This window comes from Marmota flaviventris, chromosome 3, assembly GCF_047511675.1.
Source record: "Marmota flaviventris isolate mMarFla1 chromosome 3, mMarFla1.hap1, whole genome shotgun sequence".
Lineage (NCBI taxonomy): Eukaryota > Metazoa > Chordata > Mammalia > Rodentia > Sciuridae > Marmota > Marmota flaviventris.
Window position 1 is genome coordinate 53,862,699 of NC_092500.1, and position 17,167 is coordinate 53,879,865.

A 17,167-nucleotide genomic window follows, 5' to 3' on the forward strand; every position below is an offset into this window, starting at 1 on the left:
TGCTATTGTTGTTTTTTTCTTTTATCTCTTAGCACAGGATAGTATATACAGCTTGTTTTAAATTTTAACCCCAAGTTACCATTTCTGCCCCTAAGTCAGCCATCTTGTATTCTGCAGGTATTTGTCTACTGTGATCAGGAACTGTGTGGTTACTGAGGATAAAAAAAAATACAATAAGAGTCCATCCTTGCCTTCAGGGTGCTTATGATTTAATACTAATAGGACAAATGAACATGAATTGAGAGATGAATTATTAGTCTTATTAATTAATTATTAGATGAATTACTAGACTCTTGATCTTTCAGTTGACAGCCACCAAGGGAAATTTAGCATAGGATATTGGAGTTACCCAGATATTCCAAGGATAAATGGTTCTTGGAAATAGTCAGAACTAGGAACTTCACTGAGACTGTTTTTTTTTTTTTTTTAATCTATACACTTTCTTATGTAATCTTCCTTATTTCTCTTCCTGGGGAGAAATGTCTGTTTCTCTTTCCTCTCCCCTACCTTTATCTTTCTCTCATTTTCCATGGAGCTAATTGGTCAGTTTGGTAATCTCTAGAATGATCATCTGTGGCCACAGAACAACTGTATGCTTAGTTATTAGATGGATGGGGGGGGGGGAGGAAAAGAATGTTAAGAAGAGTCTGAGTAGATAAAACCAGCTCTATGCACATCCACTGCTTCTCTTAATCTACACAGTAGCCCAATGTTACAAGAGAAAATAAGTTTTAGAAAGGTCAGTTAACTCACCCAACTTACACTAGTAGTTATTGGTGGAACTAGAAAACCAGTCCACGTTTCTGGTAGTTTCCATCAGTGGAAGCCTGGCATGACTTAATGTTTACCCTGCAAGTGCTTAAGAACTATGATTGGAAGGAGAGAGAAAAAAAAAAAAAAGAAGTGTACCTGAAGCAGCCTTAAGCAGAGTGCTAATGGCAGTGTACTCGTCAGCTTTTCATCACTGCAATGAAATGCCTGAGTACATTAATTTATAATTTTATAAATTTATAATTTGTTTTACTCACATATTTGGAGGTTTAAGTCCATGATCTATTGACCTTTATTGCTTTGGGCCTGTGGCAAGACAAAACTGTTTCCCATCTAGCCAAGAAGTAAAGAGGGAGAGGCCATGGTCTCAAAATCCTTAAGAAAGTGACCCGAAGTAAACTAACATTAACCAATCTGCTTTTCAATTGTGCATCATTTTGTCTTCTTGTTCCTGTTCAAACCACTTTTTAAAAACTGAGTGTTCTGCCATGTCCATCAGAGTACCTTTCTAATTTTAGATGGAATTTAGCCTGATTCATGAATCACCAATAAAAGCTAATTTGATCATTAAAATCATTTTGATGAAACTTTGTTTTTTAGCACCAATGATGGGAAACCACAGACAAAATATTTTATGCTTTAACAAACAAATAGGCAGGGTTAGAACTCATTCATTAGTTTATTCCGTGGGGTATTATGGCAAAAATGAATTTGTTTGTTCATTATATTTGAATGCCTGCTCCCAGCTGAGTGGTTTGAGATTGGGGAAAACATAACCAAAGTAAACATAGACCATTATGGAACATATTTTCCTTTTACTAACTGAAACATATTGGTAGTCCACCTTGTCCTTTTTATTTGAACATGATATTGGATATCCAATTTAAAATAGTTTACATTTATGGATTTTGTCTTGTTCAAGGCCTGGACAGATCTCATTGTCCTTTCTTACTTTTTGAGAGTAAGGAGATCAATTTGCCTAAAATGGAACCCAGACTGGCCTTTCTGGGGCCTCGAGGCTTAAATGGTCATGTTCATTCCCTGGTAAATTGGGGAGATTTGGATTGTTCACTGAGCTTTGCCCTGGTTCTGGGGACAAAGGTAAAAATGTTTGATCAGATAACAACCAGTTTTCAACAGGCTACTTGGTATATTATTCAAACTTTACACTGGAAACTTTCTTTGCAAGTTACTTAACCCAGGAATGAAGATTTTCCAAAACAGATTATTTTCAAATATAGTGCATTAAAAAATAAATAAATAAAAGGCCAGTTGCAGTGGCCCATGCCTGTATCCCAGCTGCTCTGGAAGCTGAGGCAGGAGAATTGAGAGTTCAAAGCCAGCCTCCGCAAAAGCTAGGTGCTGAGCAACTCAGTGAGACCCTGTCTCTAAATAAAATATAAAAAAGGGCTGGGATGTGCTCAGTGGTTGAGTGCCCCTGAGTTCAATACCCAGTACCCAAAATAAATAAACAAAAGACTGAAGTAATGATGGAAAAATTTGCTCTTAATGTACATTTGTGGCAATACTAGGTTTGACTTTGAAAAAAATAAGTTGTAGTGCTGAAACTGTGTGGCCTGTCATATACCCTGCATTACCTGTGTTCCATTTAGTATTTGTGCACTTAATTTTAAGAGCATCATCCGTGTGAACACGATACATCATTTAAAAATCTCCGTTGCTATGAGGAAATGCCAGAATGGCTTGTCTAGGATGGTTCATTGAGTCCTTTTGCCTGATACTGATGGGGCTAATAATATGAGGACAATGACAATACCTTTCCTCATGCTTAGGGTTATACATTATTAGATGTACAGCACTTTGGATGTTTCTGTTTTCCAACAGTCAGACAACTCTCTTACTAGGAAAGTACTGTGGATTATCCCCATCTTACTGATGAGAAACTGAGGCACAAAGAGTTAACTTGCTGAAAGTCAGGTCGCTACCAACTGACTGATCTAGGATTCAAACACAGGGACTCTGGTTCCAGTCTCTCTGCTCAAATTTTCTGCGGATCCTGTCGCTTGCCTTTCCCCACCTGGTGTTTCCTGCTTTGTTGTTTAGTTGGAGTGGCTTCCCTCTTATGAGAAGGCTGATAGCACATTCTTAAAAGTTATTATCTAAATCCAGGACTTGGAACTCCAAGTAAGTTCGAGTGCAAACCTGCTCTCCACCAAAGAGCCCTCTTCTATTAACATTGCTCCACTTGTATTGCATTAAAGATTTATAAGGGAAATATCAGCATCCTAGAGAGTCTAGTAGTTTCTTTATCCAAAAGCAAGGGAAAAGCCTAGATCATGTCTGGGACTTTTTCAAGGAAACTGCTGATTAAAGAAAAAAATTATTTTACTTGATATCTGTAGAGATTTGAATATTTCTCTTTTGATTTCTGAATTCATTTTATTCACTTTGAACTTAAAAAGGCTTGTGTTTTTAAATTACATGTTAAAAAAGAACTTTCGCTGTTTGTAATATATATATATATATATATATATATATTTTTTTTTTTTCACATTGCTGATAGTAGGCTTATTTATAAAAGTAACATGTTGACTTTTATTCTTAATGGCCAACAGACACTAACAGCAATGTTGGGGTGAGCCTACAAAAGGCATTTTTCTGCATTACAAATGCAAAAACCTCAAGATTTTAGCTCCTTTTGGGTAGGTTCTTAGTTTGACTTCACTTGGTCCCCATAGGACAGTGCTGTAGCCTTGTGTGGGGATCACTCCAGCATCTGACAGAGCACAGACTTCCTTATTTAAATATGGAAGTCAGATATTGAGAATATTAATGATTTTGCCAAGCGGGGGGGGGGGGGGGGGCGGAGGGGGAGCGGCATGGATATAATTGGGAAAAACACACACACACACAGAGTCTTGGCTTTTTCATTATCTACAGGAAACTTTCTAATATTTCTAATATTTGTTTTTATTACATTAAAGTTTATTTCTAAACAACCAGTATGAAGAAGCCATTTCTGATCTACAAAAATAATTTCAAAGAATTCAGTCTAAGTCCAGGGGTCAGCACACATTTTCTGAGATGGAACTCAGGTGCCACCTCACCTGTGACACTTTCTGCAACTCTTGTAGCTTTTTCTCGTCGGTGTTCTTGGTTCCCTTGTGATACAAACCTCAACCATGGCATCGGTTTGAGAACACTGTAATTTTTTTGTGAGAAGGCGCAATGAACTGGATGTTTGTGTCCCCCGGAAATTCACTGTTGAATCCCAACTCCAGAGCTATGATACTAGGGGCTGGGCCTTTTGGGAGGAGTTAAGTCATGAGGGTGGAGCCTCTAGGCCCTTATGAAAGAGACCCAGACAGCCACCTATTGCTTTCACCACAAGCAATAACAGCAAGAATGCAGCCATCCGTGAACCAGGGGACCCTACTACACAGGGAATCTGCCAGCACCTTGTACTGGGCTTTTCCAGCATCCAGAACTGTGAGAAATAAATTAATGTTGTTTATAAGCATCATGGAGAAGCCTCCCCCTTGGGTCCAGCTGATTGTTGTCACACAGGAATGTGACAAAGTGTAGCCAGTTTTCAAGAGAATTGAGAAATTGATTTTAATGTAAACCAAGCTTTAAATATTGACAACTAATTTACCTTTTTTTTTAATTAAAAAAAAAAACAAACTTGTGGACTAAACTTTTAAAACACCAGCTTATCTTTAGGCTGAATGTGGCCTTTGAGACCCCAGTTTGCAACCCCTGATTGCAAACCCCAAGCCCTTCATTAGCCACAGATAGGGCCTGGGGCCAGGCGGCCTGGGGTTGTGCCTTGAGAGAAGGACATTTCCCTGGGTGTGTTTATTCTGCTTTCAACCGGCTGCCTCTTCTGCTAAGTGGTACCTTCCAAAACCACAGCAAATTTGTTTCATCCTGTCTTTTTTCCACCCTGGTGACACCTGACTGCTATTAACTGCATTGGCTTAGGTGATGGTGACCACTATTTTTCCCTCCTACCCAGAGTTGGCTGGAACTGACCAGTAGAAGCCAGAAGTCATCATTCTTTAGGGAGTTCCCGCTGATCCTCTGGCTGGTTTAGCTGATGGCTGTTATCAAAGGATTAGGTCCCTGGTCAGAGCCCTGGTTTTCCATACCCTAAGAATGAGCCATTATTCTCTCTCCCCAGGAGCTAGGAATTAAGTTAAGTTCTGCCCCAGCCTGCCTGGGTGATCAGCAACTGCTTCAGAGAACAACACAAAGCAAGGCCTAAGAGGTTACCTGGGAAAGAGAATTGTCATAATCGATGGCTGCATTTTGTCTTCCGTAAAAGATTCATTTCCCCCATAAAGCAGTTTTCTGTCGGCGTCTCAATTATATATGAATCAGCAATATTTCACTTCACCTGATGCCCCTTATAAAAAATAGCTCTTCCTTAACTAGTGTAATTACTCCTGCTGAGCAGTATCAACAGTGTGAATTTTTAAGCCTAAACTCTTCAGGTCTTTATATTTCCTCTAAAAATAAAAGTGAATTCTCTATTTTTGTTTATTTCTGGGGACCTGGGACCTGAGCTTCTGAGTCCAGGATACTGGGGTCTGGTGCAAGTGCTTTGGCTGGGAATTTGTAACCCTGTGGGATTCTTTCAGCACCATCACATATGGCTTGAGAGGAGGGCTCAGGAGCAAGTGGCCTTGTCCAGGTCCCCTGCTCTGGGCAGTGTCCTGCCATGCCACTGAAGGGTTCTGAATGTCTGGAGGTAGGCTGTGTCCTTGAGGTGGCAAAGGGAAGCTGATGGAAGAGGAGGGAGGGAGGAGGAGGTTCTCCTCTAAGTCACCTGGCAGTATAAAGTCCCCTGTCTGTATAAAGTCCCCTGGGTCCAACAGAAGAGGCAGCTATTTTTGTATTTGAACTTTTATATTAAATAGCATATTGAGTGCTCACAGCATGTAGGCACTGTTGAGTGCTCTTAGCTAGACCATTTAATTCTCACAACTCTTCCATGACAGGAAGTGATTATGAGCATCCCCCTTTTAGAGGGACAAAGTAACCTGCCCAGGAACCCACAGCTAGAGCTGGGAATTAGCAGAGAGCAAGTTTGAACTAGTTTGTCCCTGCTCTACTGGGTGCATCTGGAGGGGAAGGAGGAGTTGGTGATTAATGATTTGACACCTAGTACATGGCACTGGAGGATCCTTCAAACCACGTCAATGATTGACTGTCTTTGTTGATTCACTGTCTTGTGCAAATCCTTTTGAAAACAGCCACAATGATGAGTGCTTAGGTCCAATGACCTTTGTGGCAAGGGCTCACTATTTAAGAATTCTTGAGGATATTTACTTGCCTGTGTTTAGGTATGGGGACCCGATGCAAGCTCTCATGTCAGATGAATATCCTTGAAGTTAAGTTTATGAAAAGTTGAGAAATCAGATAACTTCATAATTTAAAAATTGCAATTAAAAGCAGGAATTTTCTGCTGAAATTCAAGTGGAGCTGGTTATCAAAATAAGGGACTAGTGTATTTTACCAATAGAAAGAAGGAAAACAAGTTTCCCAAGGATATGAGAGTAGCGCAGAATGGATCACTGCTATTTTTATGTTCTCAAGGTCACGTGGTATGTAAGTCATAACTTTGAGCTACATCTATCACATACACATAGGACTTTTAACTTCTGAGTCTTTGAAATTCTGTTTACCTGTTTTTACCAGGACAGAAAGAAAACTTAGGGATGATTCAGTTGAAGGTATGTTGGTAGGTTAAAGCAATACACAAATTAAGTAAGTTTGCTACTTGTCTCTCTCCCTAGAAAGATATGTGCTGTTCTTCTTAGATTTGAAAAAAAGTGGGTATAAACTTTCTGTATTGATGAGACAATAGCTTTCCTTCCCCTTCATCGTCTACATTTTTCCTTTTTAATTTAGTCCTAACTTCAACTTACATAATTCTTTTCTTTTTTTATTTATTCTAATTTGTTATACATGACAGCAGAATGTGATTTAATTCATATTACTCAAATAGAGCACAATTTTTCATGTGTCTGGTTGTACACAAAGTCACACAATTCATGTTTTCATACATGTACTTAGGATAATCATGTCCATTTCATTCCACTGCTGTTTTTCTACCCCCAAGCCCCCTTTGATCCCCTTCCTCTCCTTTGCCCTATCTAAAGTTTGTTCCTCCCATGCTCCCCCCTCATCCCCATTATGAATCAGGATCCTTATATCAAAGAGAACATTCGGCATTTGGTTTTTTGGGATTGGCTTATTTCACTTAGCATGATAGCCTCCAGTTCCATCCATTTACCAGAAATGCTATAATTTCATTCTTCTTTATGCCTGAGTAATATTCCATTGTGTATATATACCACATTTTCTTTATCCATTCATCTATTGAGGGGCACCTAGATTTGTTCCATAGCTTAACTATTGTGAATTGTGCTGCTATAAACATTGATGTGGCTGTGTCCCTGTAGTATGCTGTTTTTAAGTCCTTTGGGTATAAATCAAGGAGTGGGATAGCTTGGTCAAAATGTTCAAATTACCTAATTATTTAAGTGACTAAAACTCCTCCTGCCCAACACACAAATTTAGCAGTTCACTGAATTTGATTCATGAAATACACCTAAGGACCTGAGATTTGCAGAAGTAACTTGACTAATCTCTGCCACACTATCGATGCTTATCTTTTAAAAAACTCTAACGGTGACAGCTATCTCCTAGAGTTGTCAAGAGGATGAAATCAGTAATTGCTACATATGAAATGCTAACAATAGTCTCTGGCATGTAGACAGCCTTCAACAAGTTTAAGGTAACATAACTCTTCTCCCATCAGGAAGTATCAGGGTTAATTTCTGTCTGGTTCATTCCTTCATTTAATCAATAGCACCTGCTATGTGTCATGTTCTGCAGAGAGACCCTGGGCTCTTCATCTCACAGTCCATTACCTTTAGTTTAATTTCAAGGGAAATGTTTTCCTTCTTTGTAAGAGATTGGAAAATAACATCACCAAAAGTATGATGATTCATGTCCCAGTACATTTTAAGTGTTCAAAATAAGCATCACGGGCAGGTATGATTTAGATGAAGAAAAGTATCTGTTGCTCTCAAGGGAGTGCCGATTTCACACTAAAGCAAAAGACAAGAACGGAATGTAGTTACTGATACAAATGCCAAGTAGTGAGTGTATTAACTCCACAATTTGGGAAAACAAGTTTTCCTCAATTTATTTTTAGATGAATTAAAGATTTTCTTTACACTTGGTAAAAAAGCGTTTTGCCTTTGAAGAGCAAAATAAAATGTCTTGAGTTGATAGCGATTAAATTTTGGAGAACACGATTGAGAAGAATCCGTATTTTCCAATAAAGTTGTCCAGAGTATGGAATTTGAAATGATATAAAATATGGAGTAAGGGCTCAAGGATGTAGCTCAGTAGTAGAGCACTTGCCTAACAAGTAAGTACAAGGCCCTGAGTTCAAGTCCAGCACCACACAAAAGATGGGGGCAGGGGGTAGGGGTGGATAAGAGTTATGTGTGTGTTAAAGGGCTTGATTTTTGAATTGATATTTTGATAATGATATTTGTTAGTATTTTATCATCTGGATAATAATCAACTGTCTGACTAAACAGACAGGTTTGTAGGGTAGGGGCTGCCATGTGGCCACTAGATAGGCAGTTCTGGCTTTTTGATATTTCGCTGTGTTCAGCGTGATACGGCAAAGTAAGGTCACCAGTGATTTTTCTTTCACGGCTCTCCTGCTTTGATGAGTCACAGCAGCACAGACCTCTGAACCACGTGCTGCCAGGAATAGGTGCACAGTAGGAAAATAACTCAATGGAGAGCTGGGGCAGAAAGAGCTCCAGACTTGGAAGTGTGTTCACAGCTCTGCTGCATTTAGCCCTGTGACCTTGTGCGGGCCACAGTCTCCCAGGGCCCTGGGTTTTTCATGCATAAAGTAAGGTTTCTGGGACCTCTTGGTGAAGTTAGGTCAGCTTTGGAGTTTAATATCACTACCAAGGACAGGAGAGGACAGACAGGAGGTAAATGATTTTTAGGACTCAAAACTATTTGATGGAAAAACTAGTAAAATCTGAATAAAGTCTGTAGTCTGGGCGATGGTATTATATCCACATGGATTTCTTGGATTTGATATTTTACCATAGTTATATAAGATGTTACCATTGGGGAAAGATGGTACATAAGACTCTACTATTTCTGCAGCTTATTCAAGTCTATAATTAAGGGGGAATTTTTTTTAAAGTCATTTGAGAATGATAATTTTTTACTTAACTGGTAGGAGGGTGTATAGCTGTATGAACAGAGCTGTGTACACACCACACTCACAGAGTAAATTTCCATTTGGCTTACCTTAAATGAAAACAAACAATACAAAAACCACCCTTTTTTTTCCTTGCCACTGAGTTCTGTGTACTCCACACTGTCGGCTACTTTGACCTTGTTGAAGTTTCAGAAAGGAAACACAACCAATGGCAAATCAAGGAGAGTTGTCTTTCAGGAAATCTATTCTAGCTGCTGCTTAATTGTTTAATAACATCATGGTGCTGAAGCCCAGAAGATGAGTATTCAATCGCCTAACACAGGGGAAAAGTGTATGGAAGACGCATTGTGGTTTTCTGAAACATCCCTGTGCTTCCTAATTAGACAAGGCCAAGTCTACATGCTGTGGTATTATTATTATTATTATGGGTGTTTAGTGTCCAAACCAGACTGTGCTATAGCCTGGTGTGATGAGCATTATTCTACAGGACAAAAGATGGAGGATTAAAATACTTTTAAAATAGCCATGCACCACACCTGTGATCCCAGTGACTTAGGAGGCTGAGGCAGAAGGATTATAAGTTTAAAGCCAACCTGAATAACTTATGTAGACCCTGTCTCTAAATAAATAAACACATAAATTTTTTTTTAAAAAAAGAGTTGAGGATTTAGCTTGGTGATTTAGCTTGCCTAGCATGCACAAGCCAGCATCCAATCCCCAGTTACTAAAAATAATGCTTTTAAAAGAATACACTTTTGATCCATTCACTTCTCTGGGTGTGAGTAAAATGGACACAGCATAGTGAAGTGTGGTTCTTTATTTGCTCAGAGTTCACAATGTGCTGTAAACTGCTACCATGTTGGTTGCTAAGATTGAAGGTGGATTTCCTCTCTTATCACTTAGAGGAAACACAGTTCCCTGAGCCAGCCAGTCTGTCTTCCTTGTAACTGCCACAGTGTTAAGGCTCCAAATGAACCTGAAGGAGTGATCACCTCCTGTGTTGACTAGAATGGGTCGTGGAGTTGATCACATCTATCAAACGCCTGTGAATGTGAGCCAATCTCAGAACAACTTTTTCAGTGAGTGTTCCAGCGGGGGCTAATATAATTCCATTTCTTAAAAATCTGTTTATTCAGGAGGATAAAATATAGAGACCATAAGGTCCTTTGCCTTAAGTGGTGCTTCAGTTTTTTTGCCAGCTCTGGAGACCCCTTGGCTGACCCTTGAGAGGGAGATGCTCAGCTTTCCGGGAACCACTCTGTCTGATCAGCTTTTCTGGCTTCTTCTCCAGGGTTATCAATGCCGGGAAGAGCACACACAATGAAGACCAAGCCAGCTGTGAGGTGCTCACTGTGAAGAAGAAAGCAGGGGCCATTACCTCAACCCCAAACAGGAACTCCAAGAGACGGTCCTCCCTTCCTAACGGGGAAGGGCTGCAGCTAAAGGAGAACTCGGTAAGGCCCCCCTCCTTGGTTCTCAGGGGAGAGGAACAGCCCCCCCACCGTAGCATGTCAGGAGTGGAGGTGAGAAAAGCATCATCCCAGACTCAGCGGGGTGCTGGGTCCATGCTCAGGGAATCACACCTTCCAAGAGGGTAGCACTAGTTTAGTGAGCTGGTGTTTATATCTGTAACAAAGTAAATAAATCACCATCCTTCTATATAGGTTTTCTATATAGAGTTGTATACTTAATCTTTGGTGGTTTCAAAGAAGCCACTTCTAGGTCTTTGTGAAAGCAATGATCCAGAAGCTTCTCATGAGGGGTGGAAATAGCTCCAGCTGTTGGCTCAGAGCCCTGCAATGACTTTGCCCCTTTCTTTCCGTTGCCTATTCATTAGAGTTGTTCAGTTGGAGCCTGTGCCTGACACTGTTCCAAATTAATATTTGTTTCAGTTGGCCTAAAGCCCTTGCAGCCCATGGGGTGGCCTTGCAGACTGAATGCCCTCCTATTAATCAACCACAAAGCATGTCTCCTCTCTCTAGTTTCTGGAGAATAAAGCAGACATATCCTCAGAAAGTTCTGAAGAATCCCTCAAAATAGGATAGGGAACAGTCAGCAGATTATTAACAGTCTCTATCCATCAGCAGATTATTAATCCTATGGAGAAACATTCCCTAGGAAAACCAGGGGACAGTGAACCAAATAACCCAAATGTGACTATTCTAATAATCTTAAGGGTATTTTTGTACAAAAAAAAAAAATTATAGAATTTTAAAAGATCTAAGAATCTCTTCTTAGTCTAAAAAAATGGTGCCTTTTTACATTTATGCTTAGAGAATAAGAGTACTGATTAATTTTACAAGTATTAGCCCATTTTAGAGTTGGAAAACATAGTGACCAAGGGATTCACCAGTTGTACTGTGTCAGGGCCAAAGGAAATATTGTGTTAGGCCCATCCCAAAGAACCAGAATCAAGGATGCTAATGGGAAAGATAGAATAATCATGGCTAGGGATACAGGCTCTAGGGTAAGATGGCCCGGTGAAATCTACCACTTATCTGCTATTTAATTTAGGGATGGGCTGGGGATGTGGCTCAAGCGGTAGCACGCTCGCCTGGCATGCGTGCGGCCCGGGTTCAATCCTCAGCACCACATACAAACAAAGATGTTGTGTCCGCCGAGAACTAATAAATAAATATTAAAAAATTCTCTCTCTCCTCTCTCTCTCTCTCTCTCTCTTTCTCTTTAAAAAAAATTGGGGGAAAGTTATTTATTATTTGAGCCTTACTTTTCTATTGCATAAATAGGGATATTAACAGGCTGGTTAAATATATGAAATCCAATAGTCTGTGGAAAACTTTGAGCCAGTGTCTTAATTAATAAATCCCTAATAAATGTTAGTGACAATTATCCCAAGGGCAACTCTTCTTCTGTCACTGCATGGATAAGGTCCAGTGAATTTCATATGTTTGTTCACTTGTGAATTGGAGATTATACTCCTTTCACTCCTACTTGACAGGATTATTTTGAGAATTTGGCTGTTATGGGAAAGGGCTCAGAAAATGTAAGGTATTAATGATTATGGAGTGTGAGTGTCAGTGATTTAATGTTGTTCTTTCCTCTGGTATTTCTTCCCTGCCACTGGGAATACAGTGATTTCTCCAAAAACAAGTCAATGTGGAATTTGTCCTAAGGCCAGTTAGTGATGGCATTTTTTCCTTTTTGCTAACTAAGTTCTTTCTAGAAATGGAGCCAGGGGTGATGTTTACCTTCCTGTCCGTAAAAACTGTGGAGCTTAAGTGTGATGAACTTTAGGGTGGAGCCCTGTCCCTGCTCTATGATGGCTCTGAATCTCTGTGGGGTCCATGCCCCAGGAGGCAGCAATGTGGTACTGGGCAAAGTGAGCATAGCCTGGGCCTCCATTTCCTGCCTCAGCCTCAGTAGCTTCACTCATATCTGCCTTATGTGGTAGGCTTCTTATTAAAGAGTTTCAGGCAGGAGCTGTGCTTCCTTTTATTTTTCATTGTGGTACACTGCATGAATATACATAAAATTATTTACATACATAAAATTTGTTATTGTATGGTGTACAGTTTTAGGTGTACAGTTTAGTGGCATTGACTATATCCACGAATTTATGCCATCATCACTAGGATCCAACTCCGAAACTTTTTCCTCTTCTCAAACTGAAGCTCTGTGTACTTGAGACACTAACCCCCGCCATTCTTCCTTCCCCTGATCCTTGACAACCACTTTTTATATTTTTTCTTCATGAATTTAACCTCTCTAAGTACCTCATAAGTAGAATGGTGTAATATTGGTCTTTTTATGTCTGTCTCTTTTCACTTAGGATAATGTCATCAGGGTTCATCTAGGTTGCCTCATGAGTTTAAATTTCCATCTTAAGTGTATCTCACATTCTGTTTATCCATTCATCCATTCATGGAGGCTTGAGATGCTTTCACCTTTTGTCTATTGTGAATAATAAGGCTTTTATGAACATAGGTGCACCAATATCTCTTCAAGTTACTGTTTTCAGTTCTTTCATACATAGGAGGCAAGTAGAATTGCTAGGTTATGTGGTGATTCTGTTTAGTTTTTTTTTAATGGTAATTCTGTTTTCCACGGTCGCTGCACCATTTTACGTTCCCACCAACAATGCCTAAGGGTTCTTACATACACTTGTTATTTTCTATTTTTTTTTAAATAATGGTTTTGCCAATGGGTATGAAGTGATATTTCATTATAGAATTGATTTACATTTCCCTCATGATAAATGATGTATTTTTATGTGCTTATTGGCTTTTTATACACCTTCTTTAGAGACACATCTATTCGAGTCTTTTGCACATTTTTTTAAGTTGGATTGTCCTTTTTTTGTTTGCTTTTTAAAAGATTGCAAACCATGATCTAGTGTGCAGATCAATCACTGAGCACTTGCTGTGTACAAGGAATGAGATGCTGGGAGTTCAGCAGGGAATGAAACAGACTACAATTCCTACCCACAGGCCGCTGACATCTATTGAGAGAAATGGTTGGAATACACAGTGTGCCAGATGATAGATGCAGTGGGGGAAATGGAATAGGAAAACAGGACTCTAGGAAATGGGGAAACATGGAAGCAGGATTCTAGGAAGTATGAGGTTCTAGGGGGAGCTGTAGAAGGCAACGCTGAGAAGGTAACATGAGCATCTATCTGGAGGAAGAACATTTTAGCATTCTGGGCAATTATGAAGACCATGAGGTGGGAGCAGGCCCTGTGTTCTTGATAATGAGCAAGGAGGCCATGGAAGTGGGGTGTAGCAATCTGGCAGGTCTTTGAAGGTCATGGTCAGGTTTGGGGCTTCTATTTTGAATGACCGGTTTATTAGCAAAGGACACTGGATATTCTTTTTTTAATATTTATTTTTTAGTTGTAGTTGAACACGATAACTTTATTCTATTTATTTATGTGGTGCTGAGGATCGAACCCAGGACCTTGCACATGCTAGGTGAGTACTCTACCACTGAGCCACAAGCCCAGCCCAACTGGATATTCTCTAAAGAGGCCAGTAGTTTTTCCCACCTAGAAGATGTCCCTTGAAAAGTAAAACTCAAATGCGGTAGCACTTAAGGAAACATAATGAGATTAGAGGGCCTAGGTCTTTTGCATAGTCAGGTAACTATAGATAATGATAATGTACAGTGTATTTCAAAACAGCTTAAAGAAAGGATATTCAGAGTTACAGGGCTCAGAGCCAAAAAGCATCTATGGGACACAGGTTCCCCCCTTGAATCTGTTCCTTCAAACACAGTTGAGCACTGGGTATGCATACTGAGCCTTGGGATAAGGAGATGAGCTCCATACAGCTCCAGTCTGCCTACTGCTGGAGGAGAAAGTCAGTAAGCAGTGACACTATCGTGTGGTGAGTTTTGATAAAGATAAAAATCCCAGTATGTATGGAAGCCCACCTCACATCATGAACTGGTAGTTTTAGGAACAGTCGAGAGATAGATCAGTTTAAGGAAGATTTCCTAAAAAAAAAGTGAGTCTTCAAAGCCATGGTATTAGCCAGGCGTGGTGGTGTACGCCTGTAATCCCGGGGTTCTAGTGGCTGAGTCAGGGAGTTCAAAGCCAGCTTTAGCAACAGTGAGGCACTAAGCAACTGAATGAGACCCTGTCTCTAAGTAAAATACAAAATAAGACTGGGGATGTGTTTTAGAGGTCGAGTCCCCTGAGTTCAATCCCTGGTATCCTCCACCCCCCCAAAAAAAAAAAGCTATGGTCTTAAAAAGTGAACAAGAGGGCTGGGGTGTAGCTCAGTGGTAAGAGCACTTGCTTGGCATGTGCAAGACATCCTGGATTGAATGCCCTACACTGCAAAGAAAAGGGGAAAGGTAAAAAGGAAATTTGAATAGATATTAACCAAGCAAATATGAGAAAAGGGAGTTTCTGACATGAGGAACATGCCTAGGCAGAGAAAGGTTGGCATGAGAGACATGACACATGTCTTCTATTGTTTCAGAGCACATGTGGTCACTTGGAGGGTGGTAAGGCAGAAACAGCAAGCAAGTTTCACACATGACAGTTACCAGATGCCGTAGTAATCTGTAGTTTTAACCAAATGATTTTAGACAAGGGGACACTAAATCAAGACAGTAGTGGTTGGGGTGGGTGGCTGAGCTGGGAAGTCTAGCAGTGCAGACTGGAAGGTGCGGATGCCAGTTGAGAGGGAGATTCCGGTGCAGAAATCCAGGGAAGAAACGAGGAAGGCTTAAAATGAGGCAGCGATGAAGTGAGGGACTGGCTCAGAAGAGATGATGTGAGAGACAGCAATTGAGAGGACCAGTTGACCGGCTGCTTGAGGCAGGGAGGAGGTGAGGATGGCAGGCCCCAAGCAGTGTATGTTGGGCCAGAGGAGGTGCAGGTGGAAGGGTGCGGACGTGCAGAGAGGGCAACCAGAACTTTGAGGATATTAATTCTGCCTTTCTAGGCAAAAGTGTTTCATAGGAAGAAATAAAGGTTTGGAGCTTAAGAACATGTCTAAAGAGGTTTAGATCTCAGCAGTTCTAAGAGTTGAAGTTGAAGATGTGACTTATATCACAAAACAGGAAAAATTCAAAAACAAAAATAATACAAAGTAAAAATCTGGTGCCAAGGGCTTTCTAGAAGTTCCAAGAAGTGAGGGGAGTTGTAAGGAGGTGGGTAACTCTGCTACGGGCCACAGAAAGTTCAAGAAAGATAAGGATGGAAAAGCTGTCACATAATATCATGAGCAAAAGTGGAACAACAGGACAAATAGCAACTTACCAGTAGACACAGTTACTAGCCTTGAAGAATAGCAAAAGAAGATGGGTGGGCTCCATCCTGGAGGCATGTGCAAAATTTCCTCCTCCTTCCTTGATCTCTTTGTTCCCAACAAATTTAGTAAAATCATAATATGTATTCCCATAAGACTTCTTTCATGAATGATTGTAGAAAACCTAAAATTTCCTGTCAAATAACATAAAATTCACAGTGAAAGGAATTGTCATAGGAATGTTTTGTAGGAACTATCAGTGATGTGCACAACAATTCAGCAAAAGTGTGACTATATTTGATGACATTTCTTACACTGAGTGGCAACAGGGTAGCTAGGTAGTGATGAGATGACTCTCAACTACAGATAATTATCATTTTGATAATTAAGATTTTAAGGCAACCTTAAGTCATTTCTCATGCCAACTCAGGGATGTTTCATCCCATGAATACAAGCCGTCTTTTAGCCTAAGAAGTCAACTTAAGCCTTCTAATTTAAAACATATAATCCTCTTCAAAATATTTTGGTGGATAAAATAATCAAGCATTATATTCTGCCTCTCCTGACTTTGGTGAGGATGTCCGGGGGGTGTGTCATTTCCTGTATTTGGCTGCCTTACTTCTAAGAAAGAAAACAAATTGATGTCAAGTTCCATCTACATGAAAAGTAAAATGTCAGGGGTTGAAAAAGGAAATACTTTAAAGAAGTCACAAAACTTAAAAGGAGAACAAATTTAAAAATTTTAAAGTGTTCAGCTTAGTAGTACTGTAGCCTCAAGGAGCTATGGTTGAATTACTTTCTTCTCCCTTTCAACTACTCTGCAATCCATCTAAGTTTGATTGTTTTTTAATTAAGAGATTAGTGATAGGATTCATAAGAAATAAGTCAAAGCATCTCTTTTGAGGAATAAGGTAGATGGGTTTTGAGATCTCTGATCACATGGATGCACAGTGCAGTAGAGAAGGTTTTTCTCAATGACAAGTGAAGGTGAAACTTTTCCTGTGCCTGAATGAATTTTGGCTATTTTATGTGTGATGAGCCATAAGCCTCTTAACCATTCCTCTACTCTAGTTACTCACTTAGGGAGTAGGATGAGTAACCAGGAGGAAGGAAATCTAAAATGCTACTAGCATTCCCACAATCACTTTCATAAGACTGTCCCTTAGGAAAGATGCCATAAGCTAACTAAGGAGAACACACTGTTCCAAGTAGCCTCTTGCTCCCACTGAAAGCCTTTTTATTTCACAGACCAAGACTTGTGGGAATTTATGAGCATCTCTAGGTTTTCTTTCCTTTGGTTTTGAAAGGATGTAAAGAGTTATTTATCATAGTGAATACCACGCACAAGTAGTCAGAGCTTTTCCAAGAGCTTTTGCTTCTCAGTTCCCAACTATCTAGTCCTTCTGAGAATGAGATAAAAAGGGGGAGAATACCAAGAGATGAT

The 17,167-nt window shown here is 40.0% G+C and overlaps 1 protein-coding gene across 3 annotated transcripts in view; it reads left to right on the forward strand.

Annotated features, from left to right (window-relative positions):
- Ppm1h (protein phosphatase, Mg2+/Mn2+ dependent 1H) overlaps nucleotides 1–17,167 on the forward strand; it is a 266,367-nt gene that overhangs the window by 82,501 nt on the left and 166,699 nt on the right. For all 3 annotated transcript variants that reach the window (XM_071609704.1, XM_027925783.2, XM_071609705.1), the window contains exon 2: nucleotides 10,296–10,458. In XM_071609704.1, coding sequence (XP_071465805.1) covers nucleotides 10,296–10,458 — 163 coding nt within the window. The remainder of the gene's footprint in view (nucleotides 1–10,295; nucleotides 10,459–17,167) is intronic.